The 21,380-nt window shown below is 43.7% G+C and overlaps 1 protein-coding gene across 1 annotated transcript in view; it reads right to left on the bottom strand.

Annotated features, from left to right (window-relative positions):
* Nucleotides 1-21,380, bottom strand: part of Lmnb1 (lamin B1) — a 45,326-nt gene that overhangs the window by 4,638 nt on the left and 19,308 nt on the right. The window contains exons 2-9 of the mRNA XM_075968633.1: nucleotides 20,615-20,771; nucleotides 20,046-20,171; nucleotides 16,261-16,431; nucleotides 14,338-14,463; nucleotides 8,123-8,343; nucleotides 6,954-7,179; nucleotides 5,433-5,537; nucleotides 58-177 (exon numbers count right to left, since the gene is read on the bottom strand). Of these exons, the coding sequence (XP_075824748.1) occupies nucleotides 58-177; nucleotides 5,433-5,537; nucleotides 6,954-7,179; nucleotides 8,123-8,343; nucleotides 14,338-14,463; nucleotides 16,261-16,431; nucleotides 20,046-20,171; nucleotides 20,615-20,771 (1,252 nt within the window). The remainder of the gene's footprint in view (nucleotides 1-57; nucleotides 178-5,432; nucleotides 5,538-6,953; nucleotides 7,180-8,122; nucleotides 8,344-14,337; nucleotides 14,464-16,260; nucleotides 16,432-20,045; nucleotides 20,172-20,614; nucleotides 20,772-21,380) is intronic.

The raw sequence follows: 21,380 nt of genomic DNA on the forward strand, positions 1-21,380 counted from the left end.
GACGTTGGACTGGTGAAATGGGGGTCAGCCAGAGCAGCACTGGAAGAATGGCCATACCTCTCCCTGAGAATTCTTCAGTATAACCTTCACATCTTCACCAGTGCCCCAGGAGTTCTGGTTCTTCCAGATGAGGTCAGTTGGAGGACTGGCTGTGACTCCAGCATTTGCAGCCCAAATCTGGAAGAGAGAAAGGACTTAAGTACACCCGGAGCCCAGGGCTCACACATGTCAAGTTCAGCAACACGATGAGACTTTAACTCTTCCTCTAATGGTCTGTGAACTGTCTGCCCAGCTGCCTGTGGTCAGCACAATTCAGAGCTTCTGCAGGCCTCCGCTTCCTCATATGATAAACACATGGACACATAAGCCCCTGAAATAAAGCTGCCACACTCTGGCCTAGCCACTCCACGAAACAGCTGACCCAAAGCAAGTTTTCTTCGTGTCTTCATCCACAAACATGGGCAACAATGGTACCTATGGCAGGTGGGATCGCTGAAGTGATGACCAATACAGATTGACAATTAACTGCTCTAGGGCAGTGGTTCTCACCCTTCCTAATGTTGTGACCCTTTAATACAGTTTCTCACATTGTGGTGATCTCCCTCAATGGCACGATTGACAATTAACTACTCCCTCAATGGCACGATTGACAATTAACTGCTCTAGGGCAGTGGTTCTCACCCTTCCTAATGTTGTGACCCTTTAATACAGTTTCTCACATTGTGGTGATCCCCAAACTATAAAATTATTTTTGTTGCTACTTCTAACTGTAAATTTTGCTACTAACGGTGTCTCAATTGCTAAGACCATCAGAAATGTGTTTTCCAGTGGTTGAGAACCTCTTCTCTATGGGTCAAGGGTCACCTTCCAAGAGATACGGACACAGGCAGACACACATGCAAACATGTGCACACCTCTCCAATTTCAACAACAGATGATGTTCTATAGCTAACAGTCTATATGCAGGAGAGTGGCTCGTCCCCAGTTGGAAGCAGTGTCACAGTGCCCCAGCGTATCTCAGATTGTGTCCACAGAGAACACAGGAAATGTTCCAGGTAAAACATAATTGCTATTGAAATAAACCAAAGAATATAAATCCATTCCCTCATCAACATAGAAATTCTGCCGTATTTTTAAAAGTACTTCCTGGCAGAAGGAAACAGGAAGAATGGGAAAAAATGGCCATCAGAAACCCCAAGTATCGAGGGAGGGCTAGAGAAAGAGAGCTCAGCAGTGAAGTGTGCACTGCTCTTGTAGAGAACCCAGAATCAGTTCCCAGCACCCACATGGCTGCTCCCTTGAGCACATCTAACCCCAGTTCCGGGGAATCTGGGGTCGGCCCCTGGGGTTATGTGCATGGACAAACCTTGTGCAGTACAAAGACACAGTCTTTTTAAGAAGGAAAAGAAAACCTAGACAAATAGATAAATCCTAGACAAATCATTATACCTCTGTGGTCTCACTGTCCTCGCAGTCAGATTTAGCCAGCCCCAATCTTCAAAAATTACAAATAAAGAAAAACTGAACTGGTTGTTGGTTATGAAAGACTTGATCACCAAAAATGCAAATGACAGATTCAAGCTCACGCAGGAGGCTCTGAGTCTCCATACACACTTCCTCCCTTTAAGTCACTGTCTTAGGAAAACCAGGCTTTTTGGGGTTTCAGTCCTGGAGCAGGAGTACCTAAACCCCCACAAGGAGGTGACTGGACCTGTGCACCCTACAGATACCAAGTTACTCCTCTAGTTCTGGGCAGAAAGGCCCCTGGAGGTATCAAGATCTTCCATGAGCATTACAAATTGAAAGACGCATTTACCAGATATAACTGGAAAACGCAACAGGACCTGAACCAGCTTTAGGTACTTCTGGCAGTACTTTTCACTGGTCTACAGAGTCACACAGTTGGTTTAATGTGAGGAATAACATGTCAATTCGAGGTGTCAGTGCCTGAAATGTGGCTAATCAAATAAAAGATATGCTGTGCACCCACATCTCACAAACTGAGGAAAGGGTTAACACACTTAACTAAGAAATTTTCTATTGATATAAGTTTTTGTTTTGCTTTTGTTTGGGGGAGGGATTGTTTTTTGAGACAGGGTTTCTCTGTGTAGCCCTGACTGTCCTAGAGCTCATTGTGGACAAGGCTGACCTCGAACTCATAGATCCGCCTGCTTCTGTCTCCTCAGTACTGAGATTAAAGGCGGGTCCCACTATGACCTGCTTTGATACGATACTCTGAACAACAGTTCCAGAATTAACTCTAAGTTTTTAAAACCTAACAAGGCTGGGCGGTGGTGGCATACACCTTTAATCCCAGCACGCAGAAGACAGAGGCAGGTGGATCTCTTTTGAGTTTTGTGGCCAGTCTGATTTACAGAGCGAGTTGCAGGACAGGCTGCAAAGCTATAGAGAAACGCTGTCTCAAAAAAAAAATAAATAAATAAATAAATTTTTAAAGGCATACATAGGGTTTTCATCTCAGCTCTTGGTATTTGGGCTGATCCTGCATTTGCCTTGTACAATGTCTGGGAAATCTCCCTCACTACTATGTCCCAAAAAGCTGATCACAATGAGAGCTACTAAAGAAAAAAATGCACTGCGTTATCTCACAGGCTAACAGTCCTTCTACCTAACACCTACAGTGTTGGTCTCTGGGGTAGTACATCCAGCGGGGAAGGCAGATGATTGGCATAATGGCTCCACATTACGAGAGCCAGAGAATATTCAAATCTAAACCTTCTGAATTAAAATAGCAAATTCTTTTAAACACATTATGCAGTTTCCCTACGACATACAATAGAACCAAGCAATCTTCTCTCGCTATAATTACTGAAGAGAAGAATAGAGCAGTTAGGATATTTGTTCTCATTTTCACCCATTATTACAAAATTAACCCCTGCTATTTTCAGAGAGATGTCAAAGCTCTCTATACTTTATAGAGTTCTAACCTGCATTCTGAGCCTTTCATCTTAAATAGTAAGGTTTGTACCGAGAAAAATTATAAATATGTGGGAGGCTAAGACAGAGTTTTGATCATTTCAAAGTCAGCCTGGGCTGTAGATAGAGGGAGACCTCGGCAGGGAGAGGAAGACAGGTGTGGGGGTGTCAGATTTTAATCCCAACATTTGGGAGGCAGAGGCAAACTGAGCTCAAATGCCAGTCTGATCTATAGGGCAAGTTCCAGGACAGCCAAGGTTACAGAGGCCTTGTCTCAAGAAGAAAAAAATTAAATTAAATAAATAAATGAAGGGTCTGCGCGTGTGGTGTAAATGTGCTAAAAATAGGTACCTTTTGTTTTCTTGAGACAGGACCTCATAGAGCCCAGGCTGGCCTCAAACTCACTGTGTAGCTGTGAATGGCCGTAGACCCCTGCCCTCCATTTCCCAAGAGCCAGGACTCTACGTGTGGTCACCACACTCAACAGCACTTGCTATTTTTTCTAAGAATCCATGAAAGCAATGAGCAGTCACATCTACATTCTTCAAGGACGAAATGCCTTCTTTGAAAACAATAAACAACAGATTTTCCTGTTTATTTGCTTGCTAAGTAAAACCAAAGGAATCTTTTGCTTACTATTGATTTACACTTCTCTAAAACTCAGCATATTATTATTTTAAATGTGCTTTAGAACATAGTGGTAGAAAGCTAAGTTAGAACTAAGAATTAGAATGCCATTTAGCCCACCTCTCAAAATCTAGAAACTTAAATGATGTTATGCCAAAAGTCTAGCACTCTGAATAACCAGGGTACTATCCTGATATGGGATTCCCCTCTGTATGCTGTGAATACCACTGTTTAATAAAGAAACTGCCTTGGCTTATTGATAGGGCAGAACTTAGGTAGGCAAGGAAAACTAAACTGAATGCTGGGAGAAAGGTAAAGTCAGAGAGAAGCCATATAGCCCCACAGGAGACAGACACTGAAACTTTGCAAGTAAGCCACTGACACATGGCAATACACAGATTAATGGGGATAGGTTAAATTAAGATATAAGAGTTAGTCAATAAGAAGCTAGAGCTAATGGGCCATGCAGTGATTTAATTAATACAGTATCTGTGTGGTTATTTCGGGTCTGAGCTGCCAGGCAGCCGGGAACAAAACAAATGGTCCCTTGCTACACGATCCCTGCCTGGGAGGACATTTTTGAGGGGCAGTGGTCTGTTTGTTTGCATTTATACATCTGTGTAGGTGTCTTCAGAAGTCCAGAAGAGGGCAGGTGTCAGGTCTCCTAGTGCTGAATCCACAGGTGGGTTTTTTGTTTTGTTTTGTTTTGTTTGTTTTGTTTTATTTTTTCAAGACAGGGTTTCTCTGTGGTTTTGGAGCCTGTCCTGGAACTAGCTCTTGTAGACCAGGTCCACAGGTGGTTTCTGAGTCACCTAATATGGGTGCTGGGACTGAAACTAGTCCTCGGGAAAAGTAGCAAATGGGTGTTTCTGGATTTAAGACTAGGTTTCTCTGTGTATCCCTGGCTATCTTGGAACTCCATAAACCAGGCTCGTCAAACTCAGAGATCTAGCTGTCTCTGCCTCCCTAGCCCTGGGTTAAAGGCCTGGCTTTTATTTTCTTCTAATTCTTCCTGAGATTTTTCACATAAAGTAATTTGAGCATATTCCTGCCCTGCCCCCAGCTCTTCCCCTTACTGTCTTCTCCTTCCAGCCCTTCCCAGCTACACGACTTTTGTTCCCTTTCCCCATCAAGCCCAGTTGGTGTTGCCCAGCTGGAATGTGGTCAGCCTATGAGGAGTCACAAAGACATTAAAGGAAACTGAGTCTCTTTCCCCCACAACTATCAAAGGCCAAGGGCTCCTCAGCTAGTGGTGAGTTTTCATGTCTACCTTCCCCTGAATGCTGGGATTTCACCTGGCTGGATCTGCAGAAAGAGCTCTCAACTGGTCCATCTCTCCACCTTAAACATATTATTTGAGACAACGTCTTGCTAATATGCAGACCCCGGTGGCTTCCAACTTGCAATGTTTGTCACCTCCCAAGTGAAAGAGTTGCAGGCATGTGCAGCCAACAATATCTGGCTGCTGAAATCCAATCCCACAACTTCAACCAAGGTATCAACGTGTTAAAGTTGGTCCAAGGAAATTTAGGCAGCCACTGCTTTAGGCTGATGCTGGTACTGGCTCCCTACAATTCTTCATGCCTACAGTATCCTGGACTGCATTAGGTAGAAGCATCAGTCAAGAGGGACCTATTTCATATCCACTGACACAGACCAAAAAAGAGAAAAAAATCAATTCTTTGCGCCACTCTTAAGGCAGAATTTTTAATCTTTGACAGCACACATAATAACTTACTAACGTAAAGACATTTACGGTCCTTTTCTAAAATGCTGACCTTTCAGCCAAGCTGTTGTTTCACTTTCCATTATAACTATTTTATCTGTGATTAAGACAGTGAAGTTAAACAATGACTGAGTTCACTTACTGTAACAGTCTGGCCGGCCTTCAGCACATATCTTGAGGTATATTTGTAAGTGACTGATGTGTCTCCAATTTTTCTGATCATCTCCCAGCCTCCCATTGGTTGATCCTAGTCACAAACAATATGACAAGGTTACTTTACAAATACAGAAAACTATGAAATAATCAGATCCATGAACCCATACAGGCTCCGAAGCTAAGGCCTTCCCATGATAGGCACTGAACTTTGTCCCCCAAATAAAGAGTAACTCCATGAACACTGCACCCCACCAGGAAGGTTCTGAATTTTAAAGGGGAAAAAACAGGGGGAGAGATAAAAACACAGCAAAGCCTAGGGTTCCCTGCATAACCAGACAGGCCCTCATGACTTACAAGAAAATTGAGCCATGAAATCACAAACAAAACAACTAATGTCTGATGGCTTTCAGTTTTAAACCATACAATCTCTCGGCTGACAGGGAAATTTTTTTTTAATCTTCTGCATGGATGCCAGCTTTGCCCAAAAGTAACAATCTTTTTAAAAACTGTTACTAAGGGTTTAAAGCTAAAGAGGCAGCAAGACAGCAAAGCAATCAGGCTCCCCTCTAGGCTAACCACGCCTCTAGGATCTGGAAACACCAAGCTAGAGCAATGGTGGCTACTCTGTTTCCAAGTCATGGCCAACCAGACCCAGAGCCCAGTCTCTGACTTACTAAACAGTCTGGTAAGAAAGGGAGTGAGCTCACAATTTTTAGCAGACCCTGAACATTAGCTTCAAGTGACACTGCCTTCCCTGTGCTGAACTCTGCTTCCTCCCGCACCACCTACATCTTCACAGTTTCATCATGAGAACCAGAGAGCCTACCAGAGAGCCTAGAGTCCCAGTTCTAAACCTCAGAAATCCCTCTAGTGGATTCATGTTATTACTATGTTTATATGAATCAGATAAAGAGCATTTGTTCATTAACTTTGCGAGGAAAAAGCTCCTTCAACATACCTGCCTGCATCCACATCCTTCTACAAAGCTTTTATTAATAATTGTGACTATGCCAATCTGGCTGCAGAAAACTTCTGCTTCATCTTTGGAAAGGCCATCATGAAAGGGCCAAGTCTAGGCAAGAGGTCAAGCAGCTTTATAAACCAAGATTCACAAAGAAAAAAATCTTAGGCTGGGAATCTGAGTTCAATTCCAGAACCTCACACGGTGTTAGGAGAGGCGACTCCTCTAACCTCCATACCCAGCACATGGACACCAACCCTACAACCATAATAAATAAACATAAAAAGAACAAAGAAAATCTGGCATATGTGTTTAACCCCTTCACTCGGGAAACAGAGGCAGAGAGATCTCTGTAAGATTGAGGCCAGCTTGGGCTACAGAGTGAGTTCCAGGATAGCCAAGTCTCAGAAAACCAAAAGCAAACAAAAAAGAACAAAGAAAATCTTTAGGCCACGAAAGTCTAAGACGGAAGCACACACGGTGAATAGCCATTGCTATCCACAGCAGTTTGCAAACCAGACCTGAGGAGATAGGTCCATCCTTTACCTGTTCAGAAGTGTTCTTCAAGCGGATAAACTTGCCATCAACATCTATCTCTTCAATGCACACATTCCCGGTGGCTGAAGCTGAGTGGGAAATGCTAACACTACTGCTCGCCTCTGACTCTTCCACGTCGACCCTCTTCCGCTTTCCTCGAGTGGTGCGGACGCTGCGACTGGACGACGCTCTGGACACGGTCACCCGGGAAGAAGGACTTGGAGAGAGCTTTAACCTGCACAGGGAAGAAAAGTTCTGCCTCCCTTAGGCTTTGTTCTCCACGGGCATTTCTAAAGCAAGGAATCCCTCACCATGTTAGACAAGACCAATAAATGTCTTACCTAAAGCAACATCCAGTCATGCTGGGATATTCTATCACATTACTAAAGCAATTGAGATCTCCAATTAAAGAGCCCACTTGATATTTAAAGTAATAACAATAAATGAAGATCTATTTCTAGAGTCTGGAGAGATGGTTCAGAGGTTAAGAGCACTGGCTGCTCTTCTAGAGGTCCCAAGTTCAATTCCCAGCAACCACATGGTGGCTCACAACCATCTGAATGAGGTCAAATGGCCTCTTCTGGTGTGCAAGCACACATGCAGGCAGAACACTATTCATAATAAATAAATCTTTAAAGAAAATGTCTATTTCTATTTAAAACTGATAACGGAAAATTTCAAAGTCACTTTTTTTTTCTTTTTAAAAGAAATGTTTTCTTTTCCTTACAAGTGAGAGCATTTAATAATGCAATTTCATTCCGTGTAATACATTTGGAAATATGTACCCAAAGACATGTAAACCACTTAGAATAGTTGTTATTCATGTTGGAGAATATACTAGGTTTTATTTTTGTTTTGTTTTTCAAGATAGGGTTTCTCTATGTAGCCCTGGCTGGTCTTGAACTCAGAGATCTCCTGAGCACTGGATGGAATGCTTGAGTTCCTTGCATGGATAGTAAATCCTAGTTGGGCTGTTTTGTTCATTAAGACAAATGATAAATGTCTTAATGAGACAGAAGACAGGCTTTGAATTAAGGCAGTTCTAAAATACAGAGAGAAAGAGATAGAGATAGAGATAGAGATAGAGATAGAGATAGAGAGAGAGAGAGAGAGCGAGAGAGAGAGAGAGAGAGAGAGCCAAACCCAGCTTGTGGGCCCGGGATGCCAGAGAACCTTACCGCTCCTCCTCGCCTTCTAAGAGTTTCCGGTAGGCGCTGATCTCCATGTCCAGGGCCAGCTTCACGTCAAGCAGCTGCTCATAATCATTCAGCTGCTGCTGCATCTGGTCCCTTATCTCCGCCATCTCTCTCTCTTTGTCAGACAGCATGCGGCGAGAGTTGTCTTTCTCTTTAGCAAGCATGTCCTCCAGTTCTTGAATCCTTTCCAAACACGCTCTAGACTTCAGAGTCAAAGGAGCACATTCACTTTCCAGGACCATTCCAACATGAGTACAAGGCAGCTATTTCAAACCATCTCCTGAACTGAGCAAACACAGCTTTGCAGGAGCTCCAACTCAGAGCTCAAAAGATCCTGACTGTGAGAAATTAAATCCCAACTCCTTAAAATATAAAACACAGCTCTTATAAAAGCTTTGGGTAACAAAAGCCTAAAAATAACTATTTCTCAAATTAAAGTTTGGAAATGTATGGGTAAGTTGTCAGTACTGGCCAAATGAACATTTCCCCTACAGCCGTGGAGCCCGAGTCTGACTTTCCTGCAGGGTCCTCACGCCAAAGGGAACAGTGCTGGCTATGTGAGAGCAAGCTTTGACACACTGCTAGGGCACGTTCTAAAAACCAAAGAAAAGGGTCTGGCTACCGTATTGAATGTGCCAGTCTCTTTAGGGTAGCCCCACCATGCCCTGTTCAGTTACAAAGCACACGTGCTACGTGGTGATATGTATAAAAACGTTACCAGAAATACAGAAGCTGTATCTGGCATACAGAGTAAAAAAAAAAAAAAAATCACATTCTACACCATGAAATTCATCCTCAAAACCTTGTAGCTCACTGGGTAATCATTCTCTCATATTTCTCCATGACAGAATTCCTCTCAGTAGCCTCAGGAAATGACAGGGGTAATCAGCTCAAAAAGAATGATGGAAGCCAAGGCCCTCAGAATCCCAAGTATCCACGCCAGTGGCAGAGACAGGGACTTACTGTGAACAAAGTTAAATCTAAAGACACTGTACTAAATACTGCACTATTAGAATTTATTCCTTGAATAAGTACTGGCTCAAAATTTTAAGCACATATTGGGGCTCAACAAGTAACTAGATGATAAAAACAAAATTTCCCAGACAGAGGTTACAAACAGGTGAGAAGCCAAAAAAATAACCCTGCAGTATTATGAGACAAGTGCATGAATTTCTGCTTAACTTAATATTAATATAAATACACTGTGGTGCATGCCTTTAATCCTAGCACTTGAAGGCAGAGACAGGCGGATCTTTGTGAGTTCAAGGCCAGCCTGGTCTACAGAGCAAGTTCCAGGACAAGCTCCAAAGCTTCAGAGAAATCTGGTCTCAAAAAATTAAAACAAAAACTTAATATAAGTACATATGACTAGACAGAAAAACAATTACAGATTATGGCTATGCTAAATTAGCATGTGCATGTGTGCACAAGGGGTATATAACCTGTTCTGTGAGAAGGCATGTGCGTGCACAATCTATTTCATAAGATGGCCAGGAAGCAGTTACCAACACCAAAAGCATACTGTGTGTTTGCTCAGGCATGCACACGTGCACCTCATGTCCATTCTAGGAGAAGGCCCAGGTGTGTGTGGGGGGGGGGGGGGTAAACAGCCTGTTCTACAAGGCCGGGGGGGGGGGGGTATCCTGCCCTATGGGGGTCCAAATGTGTGTTGAGGAATGTATAACCTGCTCCATGAAAATGCTCAGATACGCAGGTGTGGGTGTTGGGGGCCAGCGCTAACTCTGTCCTATGAGGACCCAGAAGCAGACACAGGAATAGCACACTCGTGTCCAGATCTCACAAACCATTATCAGGTAAATATTTCTTGGAGAAATATTTGATTCTACGGCTGGGACACAGAAAATTTATGGTAAACAGAAAGCATATTTTAAAACCAGGAAATAGATGATCCTAGGGTTGTGGCTCAGTGGAATCCCTGCATAAAATGCACAAGGTCCTGGGTTCAATCCCCAGCAACACAGGAAAACAAAACCTCCAAGAGTGGCCGAGCTAGAGAGGTGGCTCGGTGGCTTTGATCTAGAGCAGTTTTATAACTAGGACCTGGAACTTATTAATTCTTGTCTTGGTGGTCCAGACAGCAGGAAATAAAGACCATTGACTATCGACAGTAAAAGACAGCTGGTAACCGCCACCAGTCACACATCCCCAGTGATGGTCACCCGAAACCCACAGCCTGGCCAATCATGTGACAAGCACTAGGCAAACCCAGACTCAAGAGTAGCTAGAGGAACACCAGGCCCATTCTCCTTGATACTCAAAGCCATGAAAAAACAAAAAAAAAAGAAAAAGAAAAAAACAGGCATATCCTACAAGACTGTAGACCAGGAAAGTAGGAAGTATGTGGTTCCCTGGAACAGAAAGAAGGCAACAAGAGAAAAATTGGCAGAACCCATGTAGTCTACAGTCTAGTCAACAGCAATACACCGCTGCCAGTTTCTGCATTTGACCAATGTCCTGTGGTAACTCAAGATGCTAACGCAAGCAAACAACAGGACTGTCCTGTTTCTACGTTACTCTGAATCTAAAATTTGGCCAATACAGCCAGTAAAGGCACTTGCCACCAGGCCTGACAACCAGAGTTCCATGCCTGGAACCCACAGGGTGAAAGGGGAGGAACCAACTCCAGAAAGCAGCCTCTGACCTCCACACAAGCCAGCTACTGAGGGTACAGCAAAAGGGAGGGAGACCACACGGCTGCCTCAGATCCTCCACTGAACTGCACTGCGGAACCATGCTGGAAGGGGTCCACTTGGCCTCTAGTTCCTTTCTAAACAAGCTAAATTCAAAATGCCCAGTCCTGAATCTCTTCACTTTATTTCACATGTGGGATGCAGAGGACACAATGAGCCACAAAACAAACCCTGAATGAAGGGCCGGGCCTGTGCAATGCCTCAGAGGGCAGAAGGTACTTGCCCTCTGAGGTTCAATCCCCAGAATCCCCATGGAAGGAGGAGATAGACTCAGCTCCCACACACATCATCCTCTCCCCTCCACATGTGTACATGCACATACAATAAATAAATGGGAAGAAATTCAACAAGTTAGCACCGAGACAATGCATCGAAACCAAATGTGCTTTTGACAATGCAGAATTAAGAGTGAAAAATCAACCTGGGTATAAAACCTTCTTAAACCACTATGAGTTGTTTCATTATTTTAAATGGAAATGTTTAAGTTTTACATTAACTATCTGGTTACACCTTTGTAGACACGTAAAAAAAAAAGTCAGACCCAAATGCCCCTAGATCTGCCATTCATTCCTAGACAGCTGTGGCTAGCCTAAGCCAGCACCCACACTATACAACAAAGGGATGGAACAAGCTTACCTCCAGATCCTGCCTCAACTTTACAACTTTATGTCAGACATCGATGATCTCAGATTTATATTTAAGCTTCATTTATTTTTATGGATCTGGGTGTTTTGTCTGCGATCATGTATGTAGACCATGAGATGAGTGCCCGGTGACAACAAAGGTCAGAAAGGAGTGACAGATTCCCTGAGCCTGGACTCAGATGGCTTTTAATTGTACTTTGGGTTCTGGGAACCAAACCCGGATCTTCAAAGAGAACACTAAGTCACTTAACCACTACTGAGTCATTGTGCTAGCTCCCAGTCTTACTTAAAATTCATAACACAGTGGTCTGATTCATTTATGATGCAGATGCAGTAACAGTTCCCAGAGCTGGGTGTTAGAAAACCAGAGCCACTTGTCTCTGGTGGCCACTGTAGACTCTTGTAAGGCAGGCAGACTCAGATCAAACATAAGTACAAAATTCCTAGTGCCAAAACAATATCGCTATACACTTAAACCTATCTTCTAAAAGTATTTCTTGAAGGTTGCTTCAATCTGAAATGTAAGAACGTCATAAGTGATGGGTCACATTGGCCGGAGGAAAGCCTTATGTCCCAACAGCAGCATGAAGAAACTACCATGACTCAACACACTCAGACACACAACAGAAGAGCAGTAAGCAGGTATTTTGTTGTTGTTCTCTTTTCTAAGATGGAAAACAATCACCAAAACCTCTTATCAAGCTGGATACAGTGGCACATACCTGCAATCCCAGTACTTGGAGTATGAGGCAGGAAGATTGGGCAAGTCTGAAGCCTGCCCAGGTACCCAGCAAGTTTGAGGACTACACTACACGTACATGTATGTGTGAATGTCTTCATTTATTCCTCCACATAAAAGCTATCAGTACTGCCTAGAAGAAAAGATTCCCTCTGCCCTGATAAAGTAGAACCTAGCTGGAGCTTGTTTACTAGGGCAGTAGGCTCCTAGAAACCCCAAGGATGGCAGCTTAAAATCCACCAACCTGAAGGCACTTATAGGGAAGGAGTAAAAACAGCGGAGAAACAAGGAAAAGATTGAAACTGGGTCAGGACCTAGACCTGATTCAAGTCCCCAGACCTACCACTATTTAACCACAGTCAGTCTCTGCCTCCTAGGCTATAAAACAAAGATCAGCCTCAAGAGAAGTGAAGCCAAATGCAAGCACCATCTGATGAGGAGTGGTGAGTGGCTGGCATCGATCAACTCATTGAAGGAGCACAATGGCCCATTTCCAGAAGCTACCAGTTAATGTTGCCCCAAAGTCACATGTTGAAAAGCCTACTCTCCAACATGGCAGAACTAAGAGAGACGATCTTTCTGTTGATTCCTCCCAAAGAGAGTTAGTACTTTCATAAAACAGGCTCTCAGTAGTATGTGTATTTGCCTTCCAACCACGAGAAGACATGATACAGCCTGATCTAAGGAAATGGAAATATAGTCTCACCATTCAGTCCTCCCTGGTCTTTGCCTTCCCAATCCTGAACCAGGGCCTATGCACCTAGCTCAGTGAGTGACGTGCTCAACAAGCAACCATGAAGACCCGAGATGGGGGAAGGGGGTGCATGTGTGCACACATATGTGCACAGTTTATAACATTTTGTTGGGCAGCCCAAGAGGCCTGAGGCAGATGGTGCAACAGAGAACAAATTCCTCAAAGAACATTTTCAACAAGAGTTGGGTATGAAAGAATCCTGGGAAGGAAGAGAAAAACCCTTTGGTATCCTGACGCCTCTGGGCAAGTCATTAAACTCGCCATGGTCTGTGGCTTGATCATTGCTAGATGAAAAGTTCAAACTCCTAGCAGGAAAACTCCAGACTAATTCTGAGATAATGGAAAGCTTTATGACACGAGTAATAAAGAGCACAGGCAGCCACATAAAAATCCGTGTTGGCTATTTATTGCCCTATTTCAGGTGAGTGCTTTCTGTTTCACTTTCCAAAGCTCACAAGAAATGCTTTTATACTTCTAAGAAGATTTTGGTAGAAAGAAAGAAAGAAAGAAAGAAAGAAAGAAAGAAAGAAAGAAAGAAAGAAAGAAAGAAAGAAAGAAAGAAAGAAAGAAAAAAGAAAAGTTTGCTCAATAAATAGCATAAAGTTTAAACAAGTTTCTCTGCTCAGGAAAGGAAAGAAAACAAAAGCTGGAATTACTTCCCACATAACTAAAGAGAGCGGCAATGTTTGTTGAATCCACGTGATTCCACATGTCAGCTTTATTTACCCAGCATCGCTCTGTGTGAAACTGACTCAGAGCCACATCCAGGCCTACATTCACTTCACCTGGAGCCATGCCGCCACAGCAGCTTCCCATCAACAAACAGAAATGCAGTCAACTGTCACTGAGCTTTGTGGGTAAGTTGAGGCCAGTGGCTTACTAATGGATGCAGAGATTCATAACCATTAAGTAATTTCAACTGCAAGGGGGGGAAAAGGCATTTCACCCACAATTTTGTTTTCTTTCATTTTGTTTTCAAAGTGTGAAGAGAAGAAGAGAGTGGAGCAGGGCCGCAGAGGTAGACTGAGCACTGTCTCAGCACACCATGGGTGTGTGTGTGCGGAGAGGGATCCAGAGGTCGCCACATAACCCCCTAATTAATTAGGAATAAGGTGCTGTTCAGGTGTTTTGGGAAGGAGAGGGGATTTTGAGACAGATCTCATTACGTAGCCCAGGCTGGCCATGCATTCACTATCTAACCCAGGCTGGCCTTGAATTTGCAGTCCTTGTACGTGTCTCTCAGGTGCCGGGACTGCTGGTGTGCACCAAGCTACGGGATATTTATGTGATGACAGGTGGCCAGCCTTCCAGTGAACTTCCCACTCTGCCCCAGGCAGAGGCCTACTCACCTCTTTCTGCAGGTTAGAGAGCTGTGAGGAGAGGCTCTCGATCCTCATGCGGCTCTCCATCAGCTCCTCCCTGGCACTGTTGACCGTGGAAGTGTTCATCTCTGAGGACAGCCTGGCGTTCTCCAGCTGTAAGAGCAGGAAGCCTTCAGTCTTAATCAACAAATGAGGAAGCAGGACTCACCAAGGCACTTCCAACCTAAGCCCTGACGGTAACTGGCTGACGAAACAGGAAAATCGTGACTGGTCCGCTGACGCCATCACCAGACAACTGTCTTTTCTCACTGGCTTCTAAAGCTATGGATTTAAACAACTTCAATGAATCTAGTTCAGTATTCCACTGAACATTTACTGTCTAGGGTAGCACTAACAAACGACAATAAAAACTTGGCTGTAGTGATGTTTGTAAAGCAAACCACCTATATTCCAAACCCACCAAATCTAACACAGAATAGACTTTGTAACAGATTCTTCCTTTCAGAAGCAAAAGTGGATCTCATAAAAACAACGCCTCCATCTCCAAATGCCGTATGAGCCGTGTGCGTGTGTGCGCGTGTGCACATGTGTTATAGAAAGGAATGAGAACTAGAGATGGGAAGGTGTTTCAATGTTTCTTCTCTAATCCAGTCTGCGGGGCTCTTCCGCTCTTCAACTGTCTAGCTCAATGCCAGAACTCAGCAAGTGCGGGGTGGCTTCAACTCGCTTCATAGATGGCCAGCACGAACATCATCAGTGTGAGGCAGAGCAGTGGAAATTATTCTAAACGACTGCGTTGATTGTCTAACTCTGCCTCGAACTAATATTTTTCATTTAGTCACATAACATTTAACATAAGAGAAAAATCATTTGCAAACAATACCAAGACGTGTCATGTGATGTGTTCATGAATGTGGGCTGTCTGCACACTTCTAAAATGAACACTGTCTGAGTTCCCACTGTCCTTTCTATAAAACAGAACAGGCACCCAAAGGAGCAACACATCTACATACACTGGCAATGTGGATGCAGAAAGGCTCCAGAAGTACTTGGGACTGCACGGCATTTAAGATGCTTCAGGCTTAACTGCTCTGATGTGACACAAACATAGCCTTTTACTTCTAGTAATACTGGAATAACCCATTTCCATCTACATCTTAGTAGCACTTAGTCTATATGAAGGCACACTAAAAATATATTCATTATGTTTTTATTCCTCAATAAGAGAATCATTTCTTCTATTTTTTTTTTAAGAATTATTATGTACACAGTGCTATACAGTATTCTGCCTGCAAGCATACCTGCCAGAAAGGGCACCAGACCTCATTACAGATGGTTGTGAGCCACCATGTGGTTGCTGGGAATTGAACTCAGGACCTCTGGAAGAGCAGTCAGTGCTCTTAACCTCTGAGTCATCTCTCCAGCTCCTTCTTTTTTTCTAATTAAAGTTTCTTTAAAATTTTTCTTTCATTATTTTATGCGTATGGGCATTTTGTTTGCATGCATACTTGTACGCCACACTGAATACAAAGGGAGAGTACTGTATCCCATGGGACTACAGTTATAGACAGTTACGAGCTGCCATGTGGGTGCTGGGAATTGAATTCATGCCCCAGAAGAGCAAGCAGCCAGAGCGCCTAACCACTGAGCCATCTCCCCAGACCCTTGTTCCGGTTTCTAAAAAGGATCACTGTGGATGAAGAGAGCTCAGCAGTTAAGAGTTCTGGCTGCTCACCGAGGATCCAGGTTCAATGTCCAGCACACACATGGTAGCTCACAACCTTCTATAATTCCATGGGATCCAATGCCCTCTTCTGGTATGCAGATGTACAAACAGAACACCTATACACATAAAATTGATAAATAAAACTTAAAAGAAAAACCTAGAACAAAAGAAATAAGTCGCCTTCTTCAGGACGACTGAGGTGCAAACGAAGCCGCAGCGCTCACCTTGGCGTGGTAGGTCTGCTCCAGCTCCTCCTTGTACAGCCTCACTTGAGCATCATGCTGCTCTCTCATCTCATGCAGAGCCTGAGCCAGCTTGTACTCATATTCAATCTGGCGCCCAGAGTCCACCTCCACCAAACGTGTTTCATGCTTCCGTCTTGTCTCGTTGATCTCCTGCAGGGAGAGGTAACATAAAACCAAGTTGCTTACAAGGGCCACACTAGCACCAGTCTGAGAAACCCCAGGGCTATCTATCTGATGCTTCATATACTAACCTCAGAACAGGCCCGCGGTCCCTGGGGCCTCCGATCTCAGGTAGAACATCTCTGGGCATAACTAATGGCCTAACTACGTCCTAGGAACCTCCCAGCTCCTTTCAGGGGAATAGCTATTTCACTTCACTGATGGCAAGAAATGGTCCGATGGTTTACTAAAGCGCTACCTAACGGTAGGGACCTAGACACAAACACTAAATGGGTTTGTGTTTCTAAGATGCTTTCCTGGCAATCCTTCAGATACCTCTAAAAGACATGGAAGGTCAAATCTGAGAGCACAACCTCGGGTACGTGACTCCTTAGAATCTGCTGTTCCACCACTAGTAACAGTGTAGCAGGTCTTGTTCACAGTGCTATCCCTTGACTAACCCAATCCACTAAAGTAGTGCATGGAGCACTTGTGATCCTTCACTGTTTTAAGAAACTGTCCAGAGTCGGGCGGTGGTGGCGCACACCTTTAATCCCAGCACTTTGGAGGCAGAGGCAGGTGGATTTTTGCTAGTTCGAGGACAGCCTGGTCTACAAAAGCTCCAGGGCAGGCACCAAAGCTACAGAGAAACCCTGTCTTTAAAAAAAAAAAAAAAAACTGCCCAAATAACCTGGAATAGGGAATGTAGCTAGGTACAGAATAAAAATTGCCTGTTTTAGCTTCTCATTATGAACATGTGTTCCCGAGTGGGAATAATTAAAGAAGTCACAGGGGGCACTATAACCCATTAGAGTTGATTGTATAAATTTGTATAGCGCTAAGGATTGACCCCAAGAGCTCACAGGTTAGGTGCATATTGTATCACCTACCTAATGCCTACTCCTAAACGTATTTTCCTTCATATCCCCCCTCCCCCCCGAGACAGGGTTTCTCTGTGGTTTTGGAGCCTGTCCCGGAGCTAGCTCTTGTAGACCAGGCTGGCCTCAAACTCACAGAGATCCACCTGCCTCTGCATCCCAAGTGCTGGGATTAAAGGCGTGAGCCACCACTGCCCGGCTTCCTTCATATTTCTTTGTGGTTCTCTTAACCATTAAAAAAGAAAATATATTTGGTGGAAAAAAATCAGAAACCCAGGCTTGAAATCACAGCTCTGTTCCCAACCTCCTGGAGCTAAGGGCTCTTTGAGGAAACAAGGCTAGAGAAAAACTGAGCCCTAGCTACCAGCATATATCCTTGTCAACCTCCCTGGGTCTTTTTCTTCTTCCTCCTTAACTGTTTGTAATAAATAGATTAAATGTTTTTATTGGGCAGTCTTCAGTGTTGGAAATGACTAGGAGAATTAAGTAGTATTTCAAGATTATTCTAAAAAAAGATAGACACCAAATACTCAAACATACTTCCTGCTATAAAAAATACTAAATTATGTTGCTGTTGCCATTTCTCAATTATTATCTTATGTACAAGAAACATTTCTAGTTTCTTCACCAATAACATTAAGACAAATGGCAGAGCAGGCACAGCCATAACAAAGCAAAACAAAAATATAAATCCACTTAGATAATTCAATGCTTATTAACAATTTAGAGAACAGGCTGGCTACACATTACAAGGAACTTTTATATGCAGTATTCATTTTGATTCTTTCCGCTCCTTACGTGGAGAAGTAGGGCCAGTGTTTTGTTTGTTCACATGCATGTGTGGGCACAAGGCCCCCTGAGAACAGCTCACAATCTCAGTAGTCCAGCAGCCAGCTCATCCTAGGATCTCCTGTATCTGTCTCTAAAGTGCTGGGAGTTTTGGCTTTTTTTACTTATTATGAGGCACGGTAGCTCATTCCTTTTTTTTAAATTTATGTTTATGTGTATGGGTATTTTGTCTGCATACATGCCTAGCACTAATGGAGACCAGCAGACTGCCGGATCCCTAGGTTGGAGTTACAGTTGTAAGCTGCCACGTGGGTGCTGGGATTAAACCCCGGTCCTTTGGAAGAGCAGCCAGTACCACTGAGCCATCTCTATAGCCTGCCTGTTTGGTTTTGTCACGTTTGCTGGGGTCCTCAAAATTGCATGGCTAGTGTTTTATCTACTGAGCCATTTCCCCAGCCAATATTCAATTTTAAATAAGAAACTGACTCAATTTGTCCCCAAGATCTGACTGCTTTTCTAGTTCACTTGGCAACAGCAATATCTTTGGTTTTTTTTAATTTTATGTACATGAATATTTTGCTTTCATGCATGTATATACTACTTTCAAGTCTTGTGCTCAAGAAGGTCAGAAAGGGAGATGAAGCCCCTGAAATTGGAGTTAAGAATGACTGAACCACCATACGGATGCTGGGACTTGAACCTGGGACCTCTGAAAGAGCAGCTGGTATTCTTAACCATGGAGTCAGGTCTCCAGTCCCAACAATACCAATTTTAAATATTGTTCTTACAAAAATGAACCAATTCTTGTTATTTTCTCTAATTTAAATAAAACAAACTTGTTTCTAATTCCTAAGTAACTTTAGAGTCACTGCTAGCAAAAATTCCCATAAACACACTCCTCTGAAAGACACTGACTCCTTAATGGCTTACCTTCCTCCTTAATTCATGCCTATCTGCCTCAACCCTCCGGAAACACACATCACGGCTTCCTCTTTCTGGTCACAGCTGTATTGCTGACCCTTCAACCACTGCAAGGATGGTCAATGCTACTCATGTTTTATATAAACACCTATAAATATTGTGAGTAGCCAGACTTCAATAAAGCCACTAATAATTTCATCCTCTGGTGTTCAGACTTAATGCAGTCCCTTTCTCCACAATGCACCAGAAGTAATGGTCTATTACTTCATCAATTAGGTCAATAAAGGAGAATTTGGCTTCTCTCTTGTTCTGTTCACTCTCTCGTGGCTCTCTCTGAAGAAAGCACATCCTAAGAAACCGTGTGTAAAGGACAAGTTGCAAGGGACTGATGCCTCCAGCCAACAGCCATCAGTGAGCTCAGAGGTGCTTCTTCCAGCACAGCTAAAGCTTAACAGACTCATGAGCCCAGCTTCCAGGTTCCGTATCTTTAAACAGTGAGATGATCAAAGACTGTGGTTCTAAATTGCTAACTGGAGAATTCTGCTGGGCAGCCATAGCTGAAACAGTGGCTTAAGCATCTCTGACGGTCCAGCTGTGACAAAGCCCGTCAGAGGTTACCTAGCGCTGTGCATCCAGCAGCTTCAGTTTTTAGTGCTTTTAGCATTGGTACCCACAAAGTGTCTCCTATCCCCCAAACCTACCATCTCTTTATCAGCTATCTTTTCCTTATAGGAAAGAAATAATACTTTGCTGTTATCTTTACTCAGTGGGGGGACTGTCACACAGAAGTGACTGTACCGCACTGAGGCCAGGGGACAGTCTGCAGGAGCAGCTTCTCCTTCCACAATGTGGGTTCTAGAGATCAAACTCAGGTTGTTGGGGAGGGCAGCAAATGACACCTCACCTGCCCTTATTTGTTCAGGCTACTCTCAAACTAACTCTCCTGTGCTAGGATTACAGATGAGCGACCACGCCCAGTCTCGTTTCCTTCAAAAAGAAAACTTTATATGTAGTTACCTCTTCGTACATATTTTTACGAAACTCCAAGTCCTCGGTGAGGCTCTGACAACGATTCTCCAAATCCACTTTCAGTAAAGTTTCATCTGCTAACTGCTTTTTGGCGGCGGACAAGGATGCTTCCAGCTGTGATAAGGAAAAAGAGTGATAAAGACTCTAAGGCAATCTGGTACTGACTTCAGGTAAGAAACAGCTGGCATTAGCGCTTGTAAGTGTTTACTAACATGGTCATCTCAACTCCAGTTATTTGCTGGTTCTACCGCAGGACATCACCTCAAATCACCTATCAGACGAGTCCTCAGCAGAGAGGCAGAGGGCAATCCTTCTCGCATCAATGTTCTAGTACAATAATGAAACAAGCTTTGAACGCGAAGAGGATGGGTGTACCCAAGAGAACAGCAAGATCTGCAGAAGCCAGACCAGAAGTGATGAGAAGCTACCATGGTAGCTTCCCCAAAGAACATAATGAGGGTTCATTTAAAAAAATAAAATTTAAATAAATAAATCCGCAGTCCATGCTTAAGACTGCCAACCACTCAGGCAAACACTGGTCAGAGGCAGAATCTTACCTGGGCAATCTGATCCTTCAGATCCTCCAGATCTCCTTCTAAACTCTTTTTGTCACCAAGGGCAGTAGCCAGTGCTGCGTCCTTAGAATTCAGGGCTGCCTCATACTCTCGAAGCTTGATCTGGGCTCCATTAAGATCGGATTCCTTCTTAGCATAACTGTAATAGCAGAAAAGCACAGACAACATCAAAGCCCTGCCTTGGAACCTTCTCTTGCCTGCCTAAGGAAGAAATCAAGGCAATCTAACACTGGCCACCTGAATTTACTGAAGCCACAGAAGCTTACCCAGGAGCATCAGATCAGAGACTTCTGGGTAAACAGCAGTTTCCCACATCACATGTTAACCAATGACTGTGGGAAGAAGAAACCCATAAGACCCAGTCTCTGGGGACTAAAGAGATGGCTCAGAGTTAAGAGCACTTGTCAAAATACACACACACATACACACACACACACACACACACACACACACACACACACACACACCTTTAATCCCAGTACTCGGAAGGCAGAGGCAGGAGGATCTCTGTGAATTTGAGGCAACCCTGGTCTACAGAGTAAGTTCCAGGACAGCCAGGGCTGTTACACAGAGAAACCCTGTCTCTAAAAACAAAAGCAAAATAAAACGAAGAAAAGAGTATTTGCTGGTCTTACTGAAAACACACGTTCAGGTCCCAGCACCCACATGATTATCTGTTATCTTAAGTCCAGTTCCAAAACTCAGACACCCTCTCCCAGCTTCCACCGGCTCCAGGCACAAATGCAGC

The sequence above is a fragment of the Microtus pennsylvanicus genome, chromosome 4 (assembly GCF_037038515.1).
Source record: "Microtus pennsylvanicus isolate mMicPen1 chromosome 4, mMicPen1.hap1, whole genome shotgun sequence".
Classification (NCBI taxonomy): Eukaryota; Metazoa; Chordata; class Mammalia; order Rodentia; family Cricetidae; genus Microtus; species Microtus pennsylvanicus.